This window comes from Anomaloglossus baeobatrachus, chromosome 4 (assembly GCF_048569485.1).
Source record: "Anomaloglossus baeobatrachus isolate aAnoBae1 chromosome 4, aAnoBae1.hap1, whole genome shotgun sequence".
Taxonomy (NCBI): Eukaryota; Metazoa; Chordata; class Amphibia; order Anura; family Aromobatidae; genus Anomaloglossus; species Anomaloglossus baeobatrachus.
In genome coordinates this window covers 367,461,810-367,488,136 of record NC_134356.1, presented here as the reverse complement: position 1 = coordinate 367,488,136, position 26,327 = coordinate 367,461,810, and the positions used below count along the sequence as shown (strand labels likewise).

General features: G+C 50.5%; 1 protein-coding gene across 5 annotated transcripts in view; it reads left to right on the top strand.

Moving 5' to 3' along the window:
• Window positions 1-26,327, top strand: part of CBLL1 (Cbl proto-oncogene like 1) — a 44,235-nt gene that overhangs the window by 11,487 nt on the left and 6,421 nt on the right. For 3 of the 5 annotated variants that reach the window (XM_075342562.1, XM_075342559.1, XM_075342564.1), the window contains exons 3-6: window positions 3,169-3,269; window positions 4,566-4,649; window positions 18,487-18,560; window positions 20,774-20,815. In XM_075342562.1, the coding sequence (XP_075198677.1) occupies window positions 3,169-3,269; window positions 4,566-4,649; window positions 18,487-18,560; window positions 20,774-20,815 (301 nt within the window). The remainder of the gene's footprint in view (window positions 1-3,168; window positions 3,270-4,565; window positions 4,650-18,486; window positions 18,561-20,773; window positions 20,816-26,327) is intronic. The other 2 variants (XM_075342563.1, XM_075342560.1) reach the window with 1 other exon arrangement.

Genomic DNA, 26,327 nt, shown 5'->3' with positions numbered 1-26,327 from the left:
CACGTGCCGATTGCACCAGAGCATCAGCGCTTCCTGCGTTTCGCCTTAGGGGAAGAACACCTTCAGTTCGTGGCACTGCCTTTCGGCCTGGCGACAGCCCCACGGGTCTTCACCAAGGTCATGGCAACAGTGGTAGCAGTCCTACACTCTCAGGGACACTCGGTGATCCCTTACTTAGACGATCTGCTTGTCAAGGCCCCCTCTCAGGTGGCATGCCAACACAGCCTGAATATTGCTCTGGAGACTCTCCAGAGATTCGGGTGGATCATCAATTTCCCAAAGTCAAAACTGACACCGGCCCAATCACTGACATATCTCGGCATGGAGTTTCATACTCTCTCAGCGATAGTGAAGCTTCCGCTGAACAAACAGCGTTCACTACAGACAGGGGTGCAATCTCTCCTTCGAGTCCAGTCGCACCCCTTGAGGCGCCTCATGCACTTCCTAGGGAAGATGGTGGCAGCAATGGAGGCAGTTCCTTTTGCGCAGTTTCATCTGCGTCCACTTCAATGGGACATTCTCCGCAAATGGGACAGGAAGTCGACGTCCCTCGACAGGAACGTCTCCCTTTCTCGGGCAGCCAAGGCCTCCCTTCAGTGGTGGCTTCTTCCCACTTCGTTGTCGAAGGGGAAATCCTTCCTACCCCCATCCTGGGCGGTGGTCACGACGGACGCGAGTCTGTCAGGGTGGGGAGCGGTCTTTCTCCACCACAGGGCTCAGGGTACCTGGACTCAGCCAGAGTCCTCCCTTCAGATCAATGTTCTGGAGATAAGGGCTGTGTATCTAGCCCTAAAGGCGTTCCAGCCGTGGCTGGAAGGCAGGCAGATCCGAATTCAGTCGGACAACGCCACGGCGGTGGCATACATCAACCACCAAGGCGGCACACGCAGTCGGCAAGCCTTCCAGGAAGTCCGGCGGATTCTGCTGTGGGTGGAAGCCACAGCCTCCACCATCTCCGCAGTTCACATCTCGGGCGTAGAAAACTGGGAAGCAGACTTTCTCAGTCGCCAGGGCATGGACGCAGGGGAATGGTCTCTTCACCCGGACGTGTTTCAAGAGATCTGTTGCCGCTGGGGGAAGCCGGACGTCGACCTAATGGCGTCCCGGCACAACAACAAAGTCCCGGCATTCATGGCACGTTCTCAAGACCACAGAGCTCTGGCGGCAGACGCATTAGTTCAGGATTGGTCGCAGTTTCAACTGCCTTATGTATTTCCTCCTCTGGCACTGCTGCCCAGAGTGTTACGCAAGATCAGGTCCGACTGCCGCCGCGCCATCCTCGTCGCTCCAGACTGTTCGAGGAGGTCGTGGTACCCGGATCTGTGGCATCTCACGGTGGGCCAACCGTGGGCACTACCAGACCGACCAGACTTGCTGTCTCAAGGGCCATTTTTCCATCTGAATTCTGCGGCCCTCAACCTGACTGTGTGGCCATTGAGTCCTGGATCCTAGCGTCTTCAGGGTTATCTCAAGAGGTCATTGCCACTATGAGACAGGCCAGGAAACCAACGTCCGCCAAGATCTACCACAGGACGTGGAGGATCTACTTATCCTGGTGCTCTGATCAGGGTTTTACTCCCTGGCCATTTGCCTTGCCCACTTTTCTGTCCTTCCTTCAATCCGGAATGGAAAAGGGTTTGTCTCTCGGCTCCCTTAAGGGACAAGTCTCTGCGCTCTCTGTGTTTTTTCAAAAGCGCCTAGCCAGGCTTCCACAGGTACGCACGTTCCTGCAGGGGGTTTGCCACATAGTCCCTCCTTACAAGCGTCCTCTAGAACCCTGGGATCTGAACAGGGTGCTAACTGCTCTTCAGAAACCACCTTTCGAGCCAATGAGGGATATTTCTCTTTCACGCCTTTCGCAGAAAGTGGTCTTCCTAGTGGCAGTCACATCACTTCAGAGAGTGTCTGAGCTAGCAGCGCTGTCATGCAAAGCCCCCTTACTGGTGTTTCACCAGGACAAGGTGGTTCTGCGTCCGGTTCCGGAATTTCTCCCTAAGGTGGTATCCCCTTTTCATCTCAATCAGGATATCTCCTTACCTTCTTTTTGTCCTCATCCAGTTCACCAATGTGAAAAGGATTTGCACTTGTTAGATCTGGTGAGAGCACTCAGACTCTACATTTCTCGTACGGCGCCCCTGCGCCGCTCGGATGCGCTCTTTGTCCTTGTCGCTGGCCAGCGTAAAGGGTCGCAGGCTTCCAAGTCAACCTTGGCTCGGTGGATCAAGGAACCAATTCTTGAAGCCTACCGTTCTTCTGGGCTTCCGTTTCCCTCAGGGCTGAAGGCCCATTCTACCAGAGCCGTGGGTGCGTCCTGGGCTTTGCGGCACCAGGCTACGGCTCAGCAGGTGTGTCAGGCGGCTACCTGGTCGAGTCTGCACACTTTCACGAAACACTATCAGGTGCATACCTATGCTTCGGCAGATGCCAGCCTAGGTAGGCGAGTCCTTCAGGCGGCGGTTGCCCACCTGTAGGAAGGGGCCGTTTTACGGCTCTATTACCGAGGTATTATTTTACCCTCCCAGGGACTGCTTTTGGACGTCCCAATTGTCTGGGTCTCCCAATGGAGCGACAAAGAAGGGAATTTTGTTTACTTACCGTAAATTCCTTTTCTTATAGCTCCTATTGGGAGACCCAGCACCCGCCCCTGTTCCCTTCGGGCTGTTGTTCTTTTGTGTACACATGTTCATGTTGAATGGTTTTCAGTTCTCCGAACATCCTTCGGATTGAATTTACCTTAGACCAATTTATAAGTTTCCTCCTTCCTGCTTTTGCACCAAAACTGAGGAGCCCGTGATGCACGGGGGGGTGTATAGGCAGAAGGGGAGGGGTTTACACTTTTAAGTGTAATACTTTGTGTGGCCTCCGGAGGCAGAAGCTATACACCCAATTGTCTGGGTCTCCCAATTGGAGCTAGAAGAAAAGGAATTTACGGTAAGTAAACAAAATTCCCTTCTTTTTTAAATCCTAAAGCTGCTCAATTTATGCTGTGGCTGTCACAGTGGTTAAAATGTGAAATGCGCGGCAAACCCACAGCAGTCTTTACTACTCCAAAATGCCCGGAGAGAGCCAACTGTTGATTGGACGATCCCTTTTGGCTGACAGCACAGTCAGTCTTCTATGTACGTTGTTTTTATGTTTAAACCCTAGCTGTCTTTTGTTTCTTTCAAGAAGGCTTTGATTATAATGAAGATGAACGATATGACAACAAAGGAAGTGATATGTTCGGCAATCAAAGAAGATTTCCTGCTCACACTTTTTGGGACTTTAAGGTAGTGTTCCAGTAAAATGTAACGTTTCAACACAATAATCTTTAGTTTTGTATTTGATGAGCAGCATCTGATAAACTGCTAGATTTATTAGTTCATATCACCAGTTTGTGGTTGCCCTTTTATTTAAAGGGAACCTGTCACCAGATTTGGTGACTATAAGCTGGGGCCACCACCAGTGGGCTCTTATACAGCATTCTAACATGCTGTATATAAGAGCCGAGGCCGCTGTGTAAAACATAAAAAAACACTTTATAATACCTAAACCAGTCACTGCGGTGGATGTGACTCAAATGGGCGTCGTCCTCTGGTGCTGGCGCCTCCTCTTTCGGCCATCTTCGTCCTCCTTCTGAAGCCTGTGTACATGATGCGTCTACGTCATACACACTCGCCGGTCCCGCGCATACGCACTACAATACTTTGATCTGCCCCTACTCAAGATCTGAATGCCGGGGAGTGTGTATGACGTTGGACGCGTCATTCACCGCGGCTTCAGAGGGACGACCGAGGCGGGCAACAGATGGCTGAGAGGGGCGGCGCCAGCACCGGAGGACGACGCCCATTTCAGCCACATCCACCGCAGCGACCGGTTTAGGTGAGTATTTTAAAGTGTGTTTTATGTTCTACACAGTGGTCTGGGCTCTTATGTACAGTATGTTAGAATGCTGTATATAAGAGCCCACTGGTGGTGGCCACAGCTTATAGGGCAAAAAACTGATGACCGGTACCCTGTAATGTGAACTTGTCAGTTGATACATGCTGACTGCTCACACTCTGACTCGCTGTGGTGTGTGCGCATAGGCAGAGACCTGTCAATCCATAGGGTGGGACGGCTTTTAAAGTATTTGTTCTTTGAAACACCGCAGTGTTTCAGAGTAAAAAATATCTGGTTCAGATAAAACAGCCAATGCCTGGTACATGCTGCCTGTAGATTGGGCAGCATTTATCAGCTAACAGATTCATTATAAGAATACAGTGGGTTGCAACAGACTTATGATTTTACTAATTAATATCCATTACCAACAAATGTGACCCTGGGTTTGTATAGGAGCAGAATCTTTAGCAATAGTAGAATCCAATTTTTCTGTTGTCTGGATCCTGACATGTACAGCCAGACTCCACGGTTCCCTTGTAGTGAAAGTGTGAGAACGCATACATACAGTGTGTACTTGTATCTGAGCTCATATACTTTGTGTATGTTCATACCCACTTGTATTGATGTGTTATGCATTGGAGATTTTATTTTAAGAGCATATACTGAATTGTGCATCCATTAATATATCTGTTTTGCCTTCACAGCTTAATCTTGTAGGAGAAAAAGATGATACACCTGTTCATTTCTGTGACAAATGTGGCCTGCCCATTAAAATATATGGACGTATGGTAAGTGCTAAGTGAGGCACAGTGTCCTTATCTTTTGACTACAATATGTCCTAGGACTGCAAAAGTTAGAGTTTAGTGGTGGTCACTAGAGTTGAGCGGATGAGAGAGAGAGAGAGAGACACAGAGACCTTGTACCGTGTGGATCCGGATTTTTCAGATCTGGGTCCGCTCAACATTAGTGGTCACGCATTCATCATGCAGAGTATATGGAGCTAGTGGAGAAGTACAGTGCTCAGCCAAAAAAATGGTGAAAAAATTAAAGTTTTTGTTTTTGGCGCTATTTTCCATGATGCGTAAGGTTTCCATTTTTCAGGCTACGAGGTGGTATGATGGCTTATGTGTTTTTGCACCCTGAGCTGATGTTATTACGGATACCACTTTGGGCTAGATACAATGATTTGATCGCTTCTTTTTGCATTTTACTGTACTTACATTTTGCAACTTACTGCAGCCCAAAAACATAACTCTGGTGTTTTTGATTATTTTTCTTGTTACACTTACTGAAAAGATTAATTTTTTCTACATTTTGATAAATCTGACTTTCTTCATCGTTCCTTATGGGAGACCCAGACCATGGGGTGTATAGCTTCTGCCTCCGGAGGACACACAAAGTACTACACTAAAAAGTGTAGCTCCTCCCTCCTAGCATATACACCCCCTGGATAACCAAATATAGCCAGTTCAATGCTTTGTGTTCAGGAGGCACACATCCACACATGCATTCTCATCTGATTTTTGATTTTAAAGAGTTTGAAGAAAAGCGGGTCCAAGTCTGGACCCCCGGCATGTCCCTTCTCACCCCACTGTGTCGGCGGTGCTGTTAAGGTTGATTTACAAGGCTGGAGCCTTACATGCCGCGCTCCTTCACCATCCCTCGGGCTCTGGCTTGAAGTGGGAGCCAACACGGTTCTCACTGCCTTGCAGGAGACCGGTCTCCATTCGCAGCCCTTTCAGGACCCTGCCGGACGGAGCACTCATCCCTCAGGGACCTGGCCCTGCGTCTCATAAGCTAAGTATTTGAGACGTTATTGGGGGGTCCCTTGTACTTTTATTGTGGGGAGAGTGTGTTATTTAACTTTGCTGTGATTTCCGGCCGGTTCTCTGGTTTTCACCTGAGAACTGCGCCGAGGGTGCCTGCTCGCCGGCCGCATTGAAAAATTTAGGCCCCGGCTTCGCCTGCGGCCTACTTTCGTTTTCACTGCCCCTGCATGTCAGTCATGCAGAGGGACAGTGCGGCTCCGCCCACCGGCCGTTCGGCATAGGGGAGGACACTCCTCTCTGAGAAGATGTTTCCCTCCCCTGTATTATCTCCTTGGCCCCCCGGATCCCGCTCTTTGACTAGGCCCCGCCCCCTATACTCGCTCCGGCGCCATTTTCTCAGCGTTCTGCAGACTGGTCGGCGCTGGCTTCAGCATCTCTGAATCTGTCTGGGGGTCCGAGCTGTGGGATCCGGAGGGCACACAAACGGGCTGGTAAGCCACAACCTCCGGTTGTGGACCTTTCTTATACACTCTCTGGGGGTCATTCTGGCTCAGAGCCCCCACCTCAGCAGCATGTCTCACACTAGGAGCAAGACTGCAAGGCTGTACTCCATATGCACTGCATGTAAGCTCGTACTGCCTGAACCGAGCACATATCCACATTGTGATGCCTGCTCTAACATGATGGTGCCTCAGCCTGGAGTCTCCCCAGTGGTCCCTCAGGCTGCTCCGGCCCCGGTGGCTGATCCCCCGGCTTGGGTAGAATCCTTCTCTAAGTCTATCTCCCAGTCTTTTGCCGACTCCATGGGAGAGTTGTCCCGGAGTCTGCTGAGCATGCATCAGCCCCCTTCTCAGGGTGCCTCTGCTGCTACGGCTCGCTCTGCAGAGCTCACAGAGGAGTCTTCACCTGCTCCCAGACCCCGTCCTCCTAAAAGGAGACGCAGGGTCCCCTCGCCTTCCTCGTCCCGCGGCTCTGATTCCAGAGCTGACTCGCAGGACGAGGACGATGCCTTTACAGGGGGCTCGGACGCTACCTCCATGTGCCCCATTGATCTGACCGAGAGTGAAGCAGATGTTAGTGATTTGATTGCGTCCATTAATTCTGTACTGGACCTCAATCCGCCAGTATCAGAGGAGCAACCCTCTCTGGCAGAAAAGCACCAGTTTACCTTGCCTAAGAGAACAAGGAGTGTGTTCTTTAACCACTCCAGTTTTCAGGCCACTGTGGCCAAGCCCAGGGCCTGTCCTGACAAACGCTTCCCAAAGCGTGGTTCTGATGACAGTTTTCCTTTTCCACCTGAGGTGGTCAAGGAGTGGGCTCACTCTCCAAAGGTAGACCCTCCGGTGTCTAGAATCTCAGCCCGGACAGTTGTATCAGTGGCCGACGGCACCTCACTTAAGGATCCCACTGACCGCCAGGTTGACCTTTTGGCCAAATCTGTATATGAGGCGGCAGGGGCCTCTTTCTCCCCATCTTTTGCAGCAGTGTGGGCTCTCAAGGCCATCTCTGCTTCTCTGGAGGAGATGCATTCCCTCACCAGGGACTCCATGCCTGAAATGGTTGCCTTAACTTCCCAGGCTTCGGCCTTTTCATCCTACGCCATGTCTGCCATGCTGGAGGCTTCTCACCGCACTGCGGTGGCTTCGGCTAATTCCCTCGCTATCCGCAGGATCTTGTGGCTTCGGGAGTGGAAGGCAGACGCTTCTTCAAAGAAGTACCTTGCTGGGCTCCCATTTGCTGGGTCCAGACTATTCGGTGAACAATTGGACGAGATTGTTAAGGAGGCTACTGGCGGGAAGAGTACTTCCTTGCCACAGACTAAAGCCAGGAAACTTGTCCAGGGCAGGAACCAGTCGAGGTTTCGTTCCTTTCGTTCCTCCAACTGGTCGTCCTCTAAGCCCTCGGCCTCGTCCACTAACTCAGCCAAGGACCAGAAGCCCAACTGACGCACGAAGCCGTGTCCCCAGAAGACCGCTGGAGCTGCTGCCACCAAGGCAGCCTCCTCTTGACTATCTGGCCGCGCCAGCAACGTCCTTAGTCGGTGGCAGGCTCTCCCACTTTGGCGACGTGTGGTTTCAACACGTCTCCGATCAGTGGGTGCGGGATATCATCTCCCACGGCTACAGGATAGAATTCTCTTCCAGCCCGCCAAACAGATTTTTTTCTGTCAACTCCCCCCTGCTCCAAGGCCGCCGCCTTCTCACAGGCCGTGGCATCCTTGCAGGCCAACGGAGTAATTGTACCGGTTCCCGCCCGGGAACGGTTCAGAGGTTTCTACTCAAATCTCTTCCTAGTCCCCAAAAAGGACGGTTCCTTCCGGCCCATCCTGGATCTCAAGCTTCTCAACAAGCATGTTCAGGTGCGGCATTTTCGCATGGAGTCTCTGCGATCAGTCATTGCCTCAATGACCCAAGGGGATTTCCTGGCATCCATCGACATCAGAGATGCCTATCTGCATGTGCCAATCGCAGTGTCACACCAGCGTTGGCTACGTTTTGCAATCGGAAAGGAACATTTCCAGTTCGTGGCTCTCCCCTTCGGGTTAGCCACGGCCCCTCGAGTATTCACCAAGGTCATGGCAGCAGTGGTTGCGGTTCTGCACCTCCAGGGGTTGGCAGTGATTCCTTACCTGGACGACCTTCTAGTCAAGGCTTCATCCAGTGCAGACTGTCAGCGGAGTGTCTCGCTCACTCTTGCCACTCTAGCCCAATTCGGATGGATTGTCAATCTGCCCAAATCCACTAAGACTCCGACCCAGAGTCTCACGTACCTGGGGATGCAGTTCGAGACTCTGCCGGCACTTGTGAAGTTGCCCTTAGTCAAACAGTAGTCTCTCCATCTGGCGGTGCGCTCTCTGCTGAGACCCCGCCGTCATTCCATCAGGCACCTAATGCAGGTGCTGGGTCAGATGGTGGCGTCAATGGAAGCGGTTCCCTTTGCCCAGTTCCATCTGCGTCCTCTGCAGCTGGACATTCTCCGCTGTTGGGACAAGCGGACCTCTTATTTGCACAGGTTGGTGGCTCTGTCGACACAGACCAGGGGCTCCCTTCAGTGGTGGCTTCGGCCTCTCTCTCTGTCTCAGGGACGCTCTTTCCTGGCCCTGTCCTGGGTGATTCTCACCACGGATGCCAGTCTTTCCGGCTGGGGAGCAGTATATCTCCACCACCGAGCACAGGGCACTTGGACTCCGTCCGAATCAGCCCTCTCGATCAATGTGCTGGAAATCAGAGCTGTGCTCCTAGCTCTCGTAGCCTTTCACCACCTGTTGGCGGGCAAGCACATTCGAGTCCAGTCAGACAACGCGACAGCGGTTGCCTACATCAGTCACCAGGGCGGGACACGCAGCCGCCTGGCAATGTTGGAGGTTCAACGCATCCTTCAGTGGACGGAGGACTCCAAGTCCACCATATCCGCAGTCCACATCCCAGGCGTGGAAAACTGGGAGGCAGATTATCTCAGCCGTCAAGCCGTGGACAGCGGCGAGTGGGCTCTGCATCCGGCAGTGTTTCGGACAATCTGCCGCAAGTGGGGCACTCCGGAAGTGGATCTAATGGCATCCCGGCACAACAACAAGGTTCCGGTTTACGTGGCTCGCTCCCACGATCCTCAGGCCTTTGCAGCGGACGCGCTGGTTCAAGATTGGTCCCAGTTTCGTCTGGCTTACGTGTTTCCCCCTCTAGCTCTCTTGCCCAGAGTCCTGCGCAAGATCAGAATGGGGGGCCGTCGAGTCATCCTCATTGCTCCGGACTGGCCCAGGCGAGCTTGGTACCCAGACCTGCTCCATCTGTCCGTAGAGGTGCCGTGGCATCTTCCGGACCGTCCAGACCTTCTCTCACAAGGTCCTTTTTTCCGCCAGAATTCTGCGGCTCTCAGATTGACGGCGTGGCTCTTGAGTCCTGGATCTTGATGACTTCTGGTATTCCCCCTGAAGTAATCTCCACTATGACTCGGGCTCGGAAGTCTTCCTCGGCCAAGATATATCACAGGACCTGGAGAATTTTCCTGTCCTGGTGTCGCTCTTCCGGCCATGCTCCTTGGCCTTTTTCCCTGCCGACCCTTCTGTCCTTCCTGCAGTCTGGTCTGCAGCTAGGACTATCCCTCAATTCCCTCAAGGGACAGGTCTCGGCTCTGTCAGTGTGTTTCCAGCGGCGTATCGCCCGGCTGGCTCAGGTGCGCACCTTCATGCAGGGCGCATCTCACATCATTCCGCCTTACCGGCAGCCTCTGGATCCCTGGGACCTTAATCTGGTCCTCACGGCCTTGCAGAAACCCCCTTTTGAGCCACTTAGGGAGGTTTCTTTGTCTCGTCTTTCACAGAAAGTGGTCTTTCTAGTGGCCATAACTTCCCTCAGGAGAGTCTCTAATTTGGCTGCGCTCTCTTCGGAGTCACCTTTTTTGGTTTTTCATCAAGACAAGGTGGTTCACCGTCCGACTCCGGACTTTCTTCCTAAGGTGGTCTCTCCTTTCCACCTTAACCAGGATATTTCCCTGCCTTCCTTTTGTCCGGCTCCTGTTCATTGCTTTGAAAAAGCGTTGCATACTCTGGATCTGGTGTGGGCGCTCCGGATCTATGTGTCTCGCACCGCTGCTCTTAGGCGGTGCACCTCTCTTTTTGTGCTGACCACTGGTCGGCGTAAGGGCCTCTCGGCTTCTAAGCCGACCCTAGCTCGTTGGATTAGGTTGGCCATTTCCGATGCCTACCAGTGTACTCAAGTGCCTCCCCCGCCGGGGATCAAGGCACACTCGACCAGAGCTGTCGGTGCCTCTTGGGCTTTCAGGCACCAGGCTACGGCTCAGCAGGTCTGTCAGACTGCCACTTGGTCCAGTCTGCATACCTTTTCGAAGCACTACCAAGTGTATGCTCATGCTTCGGCAGATGCGAGCTTGGGCAGACGCATCCTTCAGGCGGCTGTCGCCCATTTGTGAAGTTAGGTTTTGCCTACTTCTCAGTTTTCTGTTTATTCCCACCCATGGACTGCTTTGAGACGTCCCATGGTCTGGGTCTCCAATAAGGAACGATGAAGAAAAAGAGAATTTTGTTTACTTACCGTAAATTCTTTTTCTTATAGTTCCGACATGGGAGACCAAGCACCCTCCCTGTTGCCTGTTGGCAGTTTTCTTGTTCCGTGTGTTTTCACCGGCTGTTGTTGTAGACAGAGGTTCCGGTTGTTCCGGGTTTTGCTCTATCTCTACTTGTGGGTGGATGTCCTCCTTCAGCTTTTGCACTAAACTGGCTATATTTGGTTATCCAGGGGGTGTATATGCTAGGAGGGAGGAGCTACACTTTTTAGTGTAGTACTTTGTGTGTCCTCCGGAGGCAGAAGCTATACACCCCATGGTCTGGGTCTCCCATGTCAGAACTATAAGAAAAAGAATTTACGGTAAGTAAACAAAATTCTCTTTTACGAACCCATCAATACCAGATGTGTATTTTTTTCCTTTTATACTTAATGGGGCAAAAGTTGTGATTTGAACGTTTGTGGTTATTTTATTTTATTTTTAAATCTTTTATATACAGTACAGACAAAGTTTGGACACACCTTCTCATTCAAAGAGTTTTTTCTTGTATTTTCATGACTCTGAAAATTGTAGATTCACATTGAAGGCATCAAAACTATGAATTAACACCTAAGTAATGATGGCCACTCGTTTTTCTTTACTTAGCTGCTTTTTTCTTGCCATAATACAAATTCTAACAGTCTATTCAGTAGGACTATCAGCTGTGTATCCACCAGACTACTGCACAACACAAGTGATGGTGCCAACCCTATTTATAAGGCAAGAAATCCCACTTATTAAACCTGACAGGGCACACCTGTGAAGTGAAAACCTTTTCCGGTGACTACCTCTTGAAGCTCATCAAGAGAAGGCCAAGCGTGTGCAAAGCAGTAATCAAAGCAAAAGGTGGCTACTTTGAAGAATATAAGACATATTTCTTTATCGTTCCTATGGGAGACCCAGACATTGGGTGTATAGCTTCTGCCTCCGGAGGACACACAAAGTACTACACTCAAAAGTGTAGCTCCTCCCTCTGAGCTTATACACCCCCTGGAGAGCCAGATTTAAGCAGTGTATCGCTTTGTGTTCAGGAGGTCACATCCACACATGCATTCTCATCTGATTTTTCATTTTTGGAAAGAGTTTGAAGAAAAGCGGGTCCAAGCCTGGACCCCCGGCATATCCCTTCTCACCTCACTGTGTCGGCGGTGCTGTTAAGGTTGATTCCCAAGCTGGAGCCTTACATGCCGTGCTCCTTCACCATCCCTCCGGGGCTCTGGCTTGAAGTGGGAGCCAGCACGGTTCTCCATGCTTGGCATGAGACCGGTCTCCATCCGCAGCCCTTCAGGACCCTGCTGGTCCGGAGCACTCATCCCCCAGGGACTTGGAACCCTACGTCTCAGCAAGCTAAGTACCTGAGACGTTTATATATGGGGGTCCCTTGTACTTTATTGTTGTGGGAGAGTGTGCTGAGTGATTTTTATGACATTCCGGCGGGTTCTCTGGCTGTCGCCTGAGAACCGCGCCGATGGTGCCTGCGCGCCGGCCGCACTGCTCTAATTTAGGCCCCGGCTTCGCCAGAGGCCTACTTTCGGTTTCACTGCCCTCGCATGTCATTCATGCAGAGGGACAGCGCGGCTCCGCCCAGCGGCCGTTCTGCATAGGGGAGAGACACTCCTCACTGAGTACATGTCTCCTCCCCTGTGAATCTCTTTGGCCCTCCAGATCCCGCTCTCAGAGTGAGTCACGCCCCCTCTCTTCACTCCGGTGGCCATTTTCTCAGCGTTTTTCCCTGCGATCACCACTGGTCTGCAGCATCCCTGCTGGGGTGCTTGGGAGTCCGGGCTTCGGGATCTGGAGGGCACACAAACCGCTCCAGCAGTCTGGTAAGCCACAACCTCTGGTTGTGGACCTTCTGTATATACTCTCTGGGGGTCATTCTGGCAGAGCCCTCACTCCAGCAGCATGTCTCACACGAGGAGCAAGGCTCCAAAGCTGTTTTCAGTATGCACTGCATGTAGACTCCTAATGCCGGAACCGAGCACCTATCCACATTGTGATGCCTGCTCTAACCTGACGTTGCCTCAGCCTGAAATCGCACCCCCAGGGGTCTCTCAGGCTGCTCCGGCTCCTGTGGCTGAACCCCCGGCTTGGGTAGAATCCTTAACCAGGTCTATCTCCCAGTCTTTTGCTGACTCCATGGGACATCTGTCCAGGACTTTGCTGAGCATGCATCAGCCCCCTTCACAGGGTGCCTCTGCTGCTAGGTCTCTCTCAGGACTGGAGCTCACAGAGGATTCATCCTCTGGTCCTAGGCCCCGTCCTTCTAAAAAAGAGACGCAGGGCTCCCTCTCCTTCGTCCCGCGGCTCGGTTTCAGAAGCTGACTCGCAGGATGAGGAGGATGCCTTTACTGGGGCCTCGGAGACTACCTCCATGTGCCCCATTGGTCCGTCCGAAAGTGACTCAGATGTTAGTGATTTGATTGCGTCCATTAATTCTGTACTGGATCTCAATCCGCCAGTATCAGAGGAGCAATCCTCTCTGGCAGAAAAGCACCAGTTTACCTCGCCTAAGAGGACAAAGAGTGTGTTCTTTAACCACTCCAGTTTTCAGGCCGCTGTGACCAAGCCCAGGGCCTGCCCTGACAAACGCTTCCCTAAGCGTGGTTCTGATGACCGTTTTCCCTTTCCACCTGAGGTGGTCAAGGAGTGGGCTCATTCAACAAAGGTAGACCCCCCGGTGTCTAGACTCTCAGCCCGGACCGTTGTATCAGTGGCTGATGGCACCTCGCTCAAGGATTCCACAGATCGCCAGGTTGACCTTCTGGCCAAATCTGTATATGAAGCGGCAGGGGCCTCATTCGCCCCGACTTTTGCAGCAGTGTGGGCTCTCAAAGCCATCTCTGCTTCTCTGGAGGGGATGCATTCCCTCACTAAGGAATCTATGCCTGAGATGGTTGCCTTAACTTCCCAAGCTTCGGCTTTTTCATCCTATGCCATGTCTGCCATGCTAGAGGCTTCTCACCGCACTGCGGTGGCTTCGGCTAATTCCCTCGCTATCCGCAGGATCTTGTGGCTTCGAGAGTGGAAGGCAGATGCTTCTTCTAAGAAGTACCTTGCGGGGCTCCCTTTTGCTGGGTCCCGGCTGTTCGGAGAACAGCTGGATGAAATTATTAAGGAAGCTACTGGTGGGAAGAGTACTTCCATGCCACAAACCAAAACCAGGAAACCTGTCCAGGGTAGGAATCAGTCGAGGTTTTGTTCCTTTCGTTCCTCCAACTGGTCGTCCTCTAAGCCCTCGGCCTCGTCCACTAACACTGCCAAGGACCAAAAATCCAGCTGGTGCACAAAAGCGCGTCCACAGAGGACCGCAGGTGCTGCTGCCACTAAGGCAGCCTCCTCTTGACTATCTGGCCGCGCCAGCAACGTCCTTAGTCGGTGGCAGGCTCTCCCACTTTGGCGACGTGTGGTTTCAACACGTCTCCGATCAGTGGGTGCGGGATATCATCTCCCACGGCTACAGGATAGAATTCTCTTCCAGCCCGCCAAACAGATTTTTTTCTGTCAACTCCCCCCTGCTCCAAGGCCGCCGCCTTCTCTCAGGCCGTGGCATCCCTGCAGGCCAACGGAGTAATTGTACCGGTTCCCGCCCGGGAACGGTTCAGAGGTTTCTACTCAAATCTCTTCCTAGTCCCCGAAAAGGACGGTTCCTTCCGGCCCATCCTGGATCTCAAGCTTCTCAACAAGCATGTTCAGGTGCGGCATTTTCGCATGGAGTCTCTGCGGTCAGTCATTGCATCAATGACCCAAGGGGATTTCCTGGCATCCATCGACATCAGAGATGCCTATCTGCATGTGCCAATTGCAGTTTCACACCAGCGTTGGCTACGTTTTGCAATCGGAAAGGAACATATCCAATTCGTGGCTCTCCCCTTCGGGTTAGCCATGGCCCCTCGAGTATTCACCAAGTTCATGGCAGCAGTGGTTGCGGTTCTGCACCTACAGGGGTTGGTAGTGATTCCTTACCTGGACGACCTTCTAGTCAAGGCTTCATCCAGCGCAGACTGTCAGCGGAGTGTCTCACTCACTCTTGCCACTCTAGCCCGATTCGGGTGGATTGTCAATCTTCCAAAATCCACTAAGACTCCGACCCAGAGTCTCACGTACATAGGGATGCAGTTCGAGACTCTGCCGGCACTTGTGAAGTTGCCCTTAGTCAAACAGCAGTACCTCCAACTGGCGGTCCGCGCTCTGCTGAGGCCCCGCCGTTATTCCATCAGGCACCTGATGCAGGTGCTGGGTCAGATGGTGGCGTCAATGGAGGCTGTTCCCTTTGCCCAGTTTCATCTGCGTTCTCTGCAGCTGGACATTCTCCGCTGTTGGGACAAGCGGCCTTCCTCCTTGCACAGGTTAGTGGCTCTGTCGCCACAGACCAGGAGCTCTCTTCAGTTTTGGCTTCGGCCCCTCTCTCTGTCTCAGGGGCGCTCCTTCCTGACCCCGTCCTGGGTGATTCTCACCACGGATGCCAGTCTTTCCGGCTGGGGAGCGGTATGTCTCCACCACCGAGCGCAGGGCACTTGGACTCCGTCCGAGTCAGCCCTCTCGATCAATGTGCTGGAAACCAGAGCTGTGCTTCTAGCTCTCCTAGCCTTTAACCACCTGTTGGCGGGCAACCACATCCGAGTCCAGTCAGACAACGCGACAGCAGTTGCCTAAATCAATCACCAAGGCGGGAGTCGCAGCCGCCTGGCAATGTTGGAGGTACAACGCATCCTTCAATGGACGGAGGACTCCAAGTCCGCCGTATCCGCAGTCCACATCCCAGGCGTGGAAAACTGGGAAGCAGATTTTCTCAGCCGTCAAACCGTGGACAGTGGCGAGTGGACCCTGCATCCGGCAGTGTTTCAGTCAATCTGCCGCAAGTGGGGCACTCCAGATGTGGACCTAATGGCGTCCCGTCACAACAACAAGGTTCCGGTTTACGTGGCTCGCTCCCACGATCCTCAGGCCTTCGCCGCGGACGCTCTGGTTCAAGACTGGTCCCAGTTTCGTCTATCCTATGTGTTTCCCCCTCTAGCTTTCTTGCCCAGAGTCCTGCGCAAGATCAGAATGGAGGGCCGTCGAGTCATCCTCATTGCTCCGGACTGGCCCAGGCGAGCTTTGAGCAGGTCTGGCTACCATCTGTCCGTAGAGGTGCCGTGGCATCTTCCGGACCGTCCAGACCTTCTCTCACAAGGTCCGTTTTTCCGCCAGATTTCTGCGGCTCTCAGATTGACGGCGTGGCTCTTGAGTCCTGGATCTTGACGGCTTCTGGTATCCCTCCTGAAGTCATCTCCATTATGACTCGGGCCCGTAAGTCTTCCTCTGCCAAGATCTATCACAGGACTTGGAAGATTTTCCTGTCCTGGTGTCGCTGTTCGGGCCATTCTCCTTGGCCTTTTTCCTTGCCGACCCTTCTGTCTTTTCTACAGTCCGGTCTGCAGCTGGGATTGTCCCTCAACTCTCTCAAGGGACAAGTCTCGGCTCTGTCAGTGCTGTTCCAGCGGCGTCTTGCCCGGCTGGCTCAGGTTCGCACCTTCATGCAAGGTGCGTCTCACATCATTTCGCCTTACCGGCGGCCCTTGGATCCCTGGGACCTCAATTTGGTTCTCACAGCTTTGCAGAAGCCCCCCTTTGAACCTCTTAGGAAGGTTTCTTTGTCTCGTCTTTCACAGAAAGTGGTCTTTCTAGTGGCCATAACTTCCCTCAGGAGAGTCTCTGATTTAGCTGCGCTCTCTTCGGAGTCACCTTTTTTGATTTTTCATCAAGACAAGGTGGTTCTCCGTCCGACTCCGGACTTTCTCCCTAAGGTGGTTTCTCCTTTCCACCTTAACCAGGACATTACCCTACCTTCCTTTTGTCCGGCTCCTGTTCATTGCTTTGAAAAAGCGTTGCATACTCTGGATCTGGTGCGGGTGCTCCAGATCTATGTGTCTCGCACCGCTGCTCTTAGGCGGTGCACCTCTTTTTGTGCTAACCACAGGTCGGCGTAAGGGCCTCTCTGCTTCTAAGCCGACCTTAGCCCGTTGGATCAGGTCCACCATTTCGGAGGCCTACCTGTGTTCTCAGGTGCCTCCCCCGCCGGGGATCAAGGCACACTCGACCAGAGCTGTCAGTGCCTCTTGGGCTTTCAGGCACCAGGCTACGGCTCAGCAATTCTGTCAGGCTGCCACTTGGACTAGCCTGCATACCTTTTCAAAGCACTACCAAGTGCATGCTCATGCTTCGGCAGATGCGAGTTTGGGCAGACGCATCCTTCAGGCGGCTGTCACCCATTTGTGAAGTTAGGCTCCTCCTACTTCTCAGTTTTTCTGTTTATTCCCACCCATTGACTGCTTTGAGACGTCCCAATGTCTGGGTCTCCCATAGGAATGATAAAGAAAAAGAGAATTTTGTTTACCGTAAATTCTTTTTCTTATAGTTCCGTATTGGGAGACCCAGCACCCTCCCTGTTGCCTGTTGGCACTTTCTTGTTCCGCGTGTTATCGCCGGCTGTTGTTGTTCCGGTTCTTGCTCTGTTTTTACTTGTGGGTGGCTATTCTCCTTCAACTTTTCACTAAACTGGTTAGATCCGGCTCTCCAGGGGGTGTATAAGCTCAGAGGGAGGAGCTACACTTTTGAGTGTAGTACTTTGTGTGTGCTCCGGAGGCAGAAGCTAAGCACCCATGGTCTGGGTCTCCCAATACGGAACTATAAGAAAAAGAATTTACGGTAAGTAAACAAAATTCTCTTTTTTCAGTTGTTTCACACTTTTTTGTTAAATATTTCATTCCACATGTGTTAATTCATAGTTTTGATGCCTTCAATGTGAATCTACAGTTTTCAGAGTCATGAAAATAAAGAAAACTTTGAATGAGGTGTGTCCAAACTTTTGGTCTATACTGTATGTGATATAATTTTTACAATATTTACTAGTCCTTCTAGGGGACTTGACGCTATGATCATCTGATCACTTGTGTTGTACAATGCGGTGCATCAGCACTTCTCTGTATAGCAGAAATCACGGTGTTCTATGAACGCAGCTCTTGTTCTCAAGTGGATGGTAATGACACACAGGATTTATCAGCTGACCCCTAGTTCTCATGACAGCCCATTGGCACCACGCAGTCATGTGATGGTTGCGCTGATGAAAGGGGGGATTGATGCTCCCCCTTTTGACATATGGTAAAGGGAATGTGTCACCAGGGTTTTGCCACATAATGAGAGCTGCATATAACGTAGGGGATAAAGATCCTGTTTACAGCAAGGTGTCACTTTCTGGGCTGCATAGTGTAGTTAATATAATCTACAGCTGATTAAGCAGTAATTTTATCATTAGAGGACTACTTGGTCTACTGCCAGGTAGTCCAGCATATTCATGAGATCTGTATAGGTGCTAGATCTGCATTAGAGAAAACAGTGATTTTATAAAAATGACGGCAAACAACTCTAAGTGACACATTGCTGGAATCAGGGTCTCTGTCTCTACATTATACTGCTCTCAGATGGGGAGCAAGAACCTGGTGACAGTCCCTTTTTTAAACCACGCTGTCTGCGATTGGCAGATGGATTTAACTGGTAAACAGCCGCGGGCAGAGCTCCAATCCGCCCATGGCTGTTAGAAGCATGTGATGGCTGATTGAATCGCTGTCATGTGCAGGGAAAGATGAAGGCTCAGTGTGCAAACCCTCATCAACGGCAGAGACCTAACCTTAGATGTACCAGTAAGTCAAAGGTCGTGAAGGGGTTAAACCTGTCACGTTGAAACCCTGTGGAATGTTATTGTAAAAGTTGCAGGTTATTAATCTGAATTTTGTGCGTATGCTGTTTTTTCCCCCAGATACCTTGCAAGCATGTTTTCTGTTATGACTGTGCCCTATTACATGAAAAGAAGGCCGATAAGCTTTGTCCAGGGTGAGTTTCTTTAACAGCGTTTTTATTGTTTTTATCCTCAATATATTTTTATTTGATGTTTTTGAGTTTAAGCTCTGTATTAGGACATTTTTTTTTAGAAATCGTATTGATGCAAGACTATATTTAATGTTTTTTTTATATTATTAGTTGTGATAAGACTAGTCTACATTTGAAAGAAAAAAATTCTGGTGAAAGTATTTTTGCCCATTTTACTCAAGTGAAAGGTGCTGATCCATGGAATCCACATTTTTTTCACAAGTGAGAAATGTTTGACTAAAGGTTTTGAAAGTCAAATATCGGGGGTAATAAGAAATTCTGAAGATGCTATAGCTCGTGATATTTTTCCTTTATACAAAATAGCCAGTATCCTCTAACCAAGAGAGTAGTGGTGTAAATTATAATTGTTAAAGAAATGTTCTCATTTTGGATGCTCTGGAATAGTTACGATATAATAGTTGGGTGTTATAAAATAACCACCCTAAATGTAACAGAATATATCAGGATCATTCTGGCGAGGTTCACTAACTTTGAATGTTGGATGACACATTCAACAAAACCTTTTTAACAGAGTCAAATTTGCTGCGACTTGTAAGCCTCTTGAACGACTAAATGTTGCAGTCAGTTTTCACGCTGCTTTTTTAGCCATAAAACTCAAACGTCGGCTGTTTATAACGGGTTAAGCAGTCTTTTTATTAGTTATACCGATTGCATGTTCAGCATTTTATTTTTTTCATATCTGGTATTTCTAAATACAGTAATAAAATTATACTTAATGTTATGATCACATCTTTAAAGCGCTATTGAATCAATGGTTCTTTATAAGTGATCAAAAGAGTTATTACTGTAAGTATTTTGCGGAAAAAACTAACATGACTGGAGGAAACAGATGGGGTTTTTTTTTTCTCAATTTATCACATTAAAATTATTAGAAATCTTAGAAATCACCTTATTTTGTAGGAAGCCATATTTATTTAGAGCAGTATAATAGGTTTTAAATACAGTTCCTTAAGTAAATTTGCCAAACTGCATGTGATGCTCCGATTGACTGGGCATCATTATGTATTTCCATTATTAACACGGGAGAACAAGAGTTTTTGTGCAAAGGTTAGAAATCTTTATTCAAAATCACACAAATTACAATAGAAAAAAATTAAAATTCTACCATGAATGAAAAAGGGGGGGACAAAGTAGTTTATGGGTAATAGCTGATTCGACTTGTAAATCACTTCTCTATGCTCCACAGATTTTATTTGAAGTGAAACTGACAGATAATATCCTATCAGAACGTAAGGTGAATACAATGGAGGAGAGGGGGGGCAGAGCAAATGAATCGGGAAACCCATAAAGGATTTAAATTACAAAGGCAAAGTGCTGGACCGATACCCTAAGTCACCACAACATCCCCAAGCGTAAAATGGGGAGAAATGTGGTGATCATGGAGGAATGGACCTCAGAATATAAAATGCCTATACAGTTGTGAAGCAGATATACAAGTCAAAAGAGAAAATCAAATGATATCAGGCAATCATACAAAAAACTTGCAATTGGAAGGAGGGCCATAATTCTTACCTAAAGTGTAAGTGCAAAGTGTTATCGTTTTCTCAAGGTTCCCCTCCGTAAGAAAGCAATAACACGTCTCCATTACTCCTTGATCACCACATTTCTCCCCATTTTACACTTGGGGATGTTGTGGTGACTTAGGGTATCAGTCCAGCCCTTTGCATTTGTAATTTATATCCTTTATGGGTTTACCTGATTCATTTGATCTAATCCCTCCCCCCCCATCTCCATTGTATTCACCTTACGTTCTGATAGGGTCTTTATTATCTGTCAGTTTCATCTTAAATAAAATCTGTGGAGCATAGAGAGGTGATTTACAAGTCGAATCAGCCATTACCCATAAACTACTTTGTCGCGCCCTCCCACCCCCCCATTTTTCATTTATGGTAGAATTTTATTTTTTGATATTGTAATCTGTGTGTGATTATGAGTAAAGATTTCTAACCTTTGCACAAATACTCTTGTTCTCCCGTGTTGATATTCGTTATGAGTAGTGGCAGCACTGATTCAGCCGTACCTGGGCTGACTGTGTCCAATCTGATGGCTCTTTCAGTGAGAATTGTGTTTTTATCATTATGTATTTATAGTTTGAATATGAACATGTTTCTTATATTTTGTGTTACAATGTCCTCCTTCTTTCCCTTTCCCAAAAGAACCCTTGTTGAAGAAAGTACTGACACCTATAAACGTGTGAGGTAGGTTTTACAAGGTGTTGTTGTCCCCCCCCCCACATAGTGTTTTCTTAAACGAGGTTTAATAGATTTGGAATTTGTATTATAATGGATTTTTACAAAATATCTGCAAGAAAAGTGTATTCTATGAGCAGATAAATATATTCTGCGTAGTCTGAGAAGATGACATTTTCATTACAACTAAAAATGTTTGTTTTTTTTCCTGCATCACTGATGTAATTTATGGTGTTGCAATTATCTGCCATTATTGCCAATGGCCACCTTTTTACATTGTAATCTACATATGGAAATAAACTTTTCTTGAACACCTTGATATACTGTCTGCTCTCTACCATGTTAATGCTCTTTAACCCCTTCACGACCGCGGGCAGTAAAATTACGTCCTATTTTAACGTGACTTAACGACCAGGGACGTAATTTTACTGCCTAAAGTTCATTTGATTGCCGTGGCCATAGCAACGGCTTTCAAATGATGTCCCCTGCTGTTTCTTACAGCAGGGGACCTTTGCTTCACCCCAGGGGGGGTGGCATCGCCACCCCCCATCGACAATCGATGTAATTGGCTGTTCAAATCTGAACCGCCAACCATATCTTTCGCACTGATTTCGGTAAAAATAATGCCGGAAATAGTGCGATACTGTGAGATCCGGCTATGAGACACTGTAGCAGGTACAGCAGATCATAGGTGGATCTCAAACATGGCGCCCCCAGCCCCTGCAGCACTGATTGGAGCGATACTAATACTAGTACTAGTAGTGGTACTAGTGGTACCACGCTGCCGCTGCTGTCACGGAGCGGTGAGTATTTCCCAGCCCCCGATATCCCGGTCTGTGGTCAGCATCCGTGGTCAGTTTTCGGCGGGACTTTTTTTCCCGTCTCCCCGACGGTTTTTGTATCGCATCAGTCCGTGCGTCCCGCCGAGCGCTGATCAGGGATGCACATAACGGATTGGCATCCCTGCTCAATTTTTGGCGTGACAAAAAGCATTGGGGATACGGAAAAAAAAGTCACGCCAAAAATTGAGCAGGGATGCCGATCCGTTATGTGCATCCCTGATCAGCGCTTGGCGGGACGCACGGACGGATGCGATACAAAAAGCGTCGGGGATACGGGAAAAAAAGTCGCATCTGTCCGTGCGTCCTGCTGAGCGCGGATCAGCATCCCTGCTCAATTTTTGGCGTGACTTTTGTTTTTTTTTTTCCGTATCCCCAGCGCTTTTTGTATCTCATCCGACCGTGCCTCCTGCAGCGGCCGATCAGTGCACTGCGTCTGTGCGTTTGAAAAGTCAAGTGGCGTTCCTTGTCTTCTGAGCCCCGCCATGCACCCAAACAATTGATTTCCACCACATATGAGTTATCTGCGTACTCGGGGAAAAATTGCACAATACGTTTTATGGTGCATTTTTTCCTGATACCGTTGTAAAAAGAAAAAAAAAAGCTACCTTGTTGCTGCAAAATTTAAAAAAAAAATTAAATAAAAAAAATAATTTTCACGGTTCAACGTTATCAACTTTCAGTGGAGCCCCTGGGGGTACAAGGGGCTCACTAAACATCTAGATAAATTCCTTGAGGGGTCTAGTTCCAAAATGGGGTAATTTGTGGGGGAGCTCCACTGTTTAGGCACCATAGGGGGGGTCTAAAAACGTGACATGGCGTCCGCTAATGATTCCAACCAATTTCTTCATCGTTCCTATGGGAGACCCAGACCATGGGTGTATAGCTTCTGCCTCCGGAGGACACACAAAGTACTACACTAAAAAGTGTAGCCCCTCCCTCCGAGCATATACACCCCCTGGTTAACCAAATATAGCCAGTTCAATGCTTTGTGTTCAGGAGGCACACATCCACACATGCATTCTCATCTGATTTTGATTTTTGGAAAGAGTTTGAAGAAAAGCGGGTCCAAGCCTGGACTCCCGGCATGTCCCTTCTCACCCCACTGTGTCGGCGGTGTTGTTAAGGTTGATTTCAGGGCTGGAGCCTTACATGCCGCGCTCCTTCACCATCCCTCCGGGGCTCTGGCTTGAAGTGGGAGCCAGCACGGTTCTCCCTGCCTTGCAGGAGACCGGTCTCCATCCGCAGCCCTTTCAGGATCCTGCCGGACGGAGCACTCATCCCTCAGGGACCTGGCCCTGCGTCTCACAAGCTAAGTATCTGAGACGTTATTATCGGGGGGTCCCTTGTACTTTATTGTTGGGGAGAGTGTGCTGTGTATCTATTGTGACATTTCCGGCCGGTTCTCTGGTTTTTACCTGAGAACCGCGCCGATGGTGCCTGCTCGCCGGCTGCATCGTTAAATTTAGGCCCCGGCTTCGCCTGAGGCCTAGTTTCGTTTTCACTGCCCCTGCATGCCAATCATGCAGAGGGACAGTGCGGCTCCGCCCAGCGACTGTTCAGCACTGGGGAGGGACACTCCTCTCTGAGGAAATATTCCCTCCCCTGTATATCTCCTTGGCCCTCCGATCCCGCTCTTAGAGTTGGCCCCGCCCCCTCTCCTCGCTCCAGCGCCATTTTATCAGCGTTCTCATGCATGTCTGCATAACCACATTGTGACAGCGATCGGCGCTGGCCATCTCTCTGGGGGTCCGGGCTGTGGGATCTGGAGGGCACAGAGATGTCTCTATGTCAAACGGTCTGGCAAGCCACAACCTCCGGTTGTGGACCTGCTTATATACACTGTTTATATACTCTGCTGGGGGTCATTCTGGCCAGAGCCCCCACTTCAGCAGCATGTCTCACATCAGAGCAAGGCTGCAAGGCTGTACTTAATATGCACTGCTGTAGGCTCGTACTGCCTGTACCGAGCACATAACCACATTGTGATGCCTGCTCTAACATAGTGGTGCCTCAGCCTGGAGGCTCATCCCCAGTGGTCCCTCCGGCTGCTCCGGCTCCGGTGGCTGAACCCCCGGCTTGGGTAGAATCCCTCTCTCCAGGGGACAGCTGTCCCGGACACTGCTGAGCATGCATCAGCCCCCTTCTCAGGGCGCTTCTGCTGCTACGGCTCGCTCAGCAAAGCTCACAGAGGATTCTTCATCTGGTCTCAGACCACGTCCTCCTAAAATGGAGACGCAGGGTCCCCTTTCCTTCCTCGTCCCGCGGCTCTGGTTCACGAGCTGACTCGCAGGACAAGGAGGATGCCTTTACTGGGGGCTCGGACGTTACTCCGTGTACCCCATTGATCTGTCCGAAAGTGACGCAGATGCTAATGATTTGATTGCGTCCATTATATTTGTACTGGACCTCAATCCGCCTGTATCAGGGGAGCACCCCTCTCTGGCAGAAAAGCATCAGTATACCTTGCCTAAGAGAACAAGGAGTGTGTTCCTTATCCACTCCAGTTTTTCAGGCCACTGTGACAAAGCCCAGGGCCTGTCCTGACAGACGCTTCCCAAAGCGTGGTTCTGATGACCGTTTTCCGTTTCCACCAGAGGTGGTCAAGGAGTGGGCTCATTCACCAAAGGTAGACCCTCCGGTGTCTAGACTCTCAGCCCGGAAAGTTGTATCAGTGGCTGATGGCAACTCCCTTAAGGATTCCACTGTCCGCCATCTGTATATGAGGCGGCAGGGGCCTCGTTCTCCCCATCTTTTGCAGCAGTGTGGGCTTCAGAGCCATCTCTGCTTCTCTGGAGGAGATGCATTCCCTCAACAGGGACTCTATGCCCCGATGGTTGCCTTAACTTCCAGGTCTTCAGCCTTTTCATCCCATGCAATGTCTGCCATGCTGGAGGCTCCGCACTGCGGTGGCTTTGGCCAATTCTCTCGCTATCCGCAGGATCTTGTGGCTTCGAGAGTGGAAGGCAGACGCTTCTTCAAAGAAGTACCTTGCTGGGCTCCCATTTGCTGGGCCCAGGCTGTTCGGTGAACAACTGGATGAAATTATTCAGGAAGCTACTGGCGGAAAGAGTACTCCCATGCCACAAGCCAAAACCAGGAACCTGTACAGGGCAGGAATCAGTCGAGGTTTCGTTCCTTTCGTTCCTCCAACTGGTCGTCCTCTAAGCCCTCGGCCTCGTCCACTAACTCAGCCAAGGACCAAAAACCCAACTGGCGCACGAAGCCGCGTCCTCAGAAGACCGCAGGAGCTGCTGCCACTGAGGCAGCCTCCTCTTGACTATCTGGCCGCGCCAGCAACGTCCTTGGTCGGTGGTAGGCTCTCCCACTTGGCGACATGTGGTTTCAACACGTCTCCGATCAGTGGGTGCGGGATATCATCTCCCACGGCTACAGGATAGAATTCTATCCAGCCCGCCAAACAGATTTTTTTCTGTCAACTCCCCCCTGCTCCAAGGCCGCCGCCTTCTCTCAGGCCGTGGCATCCTTGCAGGCCAACGGAGTAATTGTACCGGTTCCCGCCTGGGAACGGTTCAGAGGTTTCTACTCAAATCTCTACCTAGTCCCCTAAAGGGACGGTTCCTTCCGGCCCATCCTGGATCTCAGGCTTCTCAACAAGCATGTTCAGGTGCGGCTTTTTCGCATGGAGTCTCTGTGATCAGTCATTGCCTCAATGACCCAAGGAGATTCCTTGCATCCTCGACATCAGAGATGTCTATCTGCATGTGCCAATTGCAGTTTCGCACCAGCGTTGGCAACGTTTTGCAATCGGAGAGGAACATTTCCGATTCGTGGCTCTTCCCTTCGGGTTAGCCACGGCCCCTCGAGTATTCATCAGGGTCATGGCAGCAGTGGTTGCGGTTCTGCACTTCCAAGGGTTGGCATCCCTTTTCCTGGACGGCCTTCTAGTCAAGGCTTCATCCTGTGCAGACCGTCAGCGGAGTGCCTTGCTCACTCTCGCCACTCTAGTCCAATTCGGGTGGCTTGTCATTCTGCCCAAGTCCACTCTGTCTCCGACCCAGAAGCTCACGTACCTAGGGATGCAATTCGAGACTCTGTCGGCACTTGTGAAGCTGCCTTTAGTCAAACAGCAGTCCCTCCACTAGCGGTGCGCTCTTTGCTGAGGCCCCGCCGTCATTCCATCAGGCACCTAATGCAGGTGCTGGGTCAGATGGTGGCGTCAATGGAAGCGGTTCCCTTGCCCAGTTCCATCTGCGTCCTGCAGCTGGATATTCTCCGCTGTTGGGACAAGCGGACTTCCTTCTTGCACAGGTTAGTGGCTCTGTCGCCACATACCAGGAGTGGTGGCTTCGGCCCCTCTCTTCAGGGACGCTCCTCTTTGGCCCCGTCCTGGGTGATCCGCACCACGGATGCCAGTCTATCCGGCTGGGGAGCGGTATATCTCTACCACAGAGCGCAGGGCACTTGGACTCCGTCCGAATCAGCCCTCTCGATCACTGTGCTGGAGATCAGAGCTGTGCTTCTAGCTCTCTTGGCCTTTCACCACCTGTTGGCGGGCAAGAACATTCGAGTCCAGTCAGACAACGCGACAGCGGTTGCCTACATTAACACCAGGGCGTGACACTCAGCCGCCTGGCACTGTTGGTATCCTTCAGTGGACGGAGGATTCCAGGTCCATCACATCCGCAGTCCACAACCCAGGCGTGGAAAACTGGGAGGCA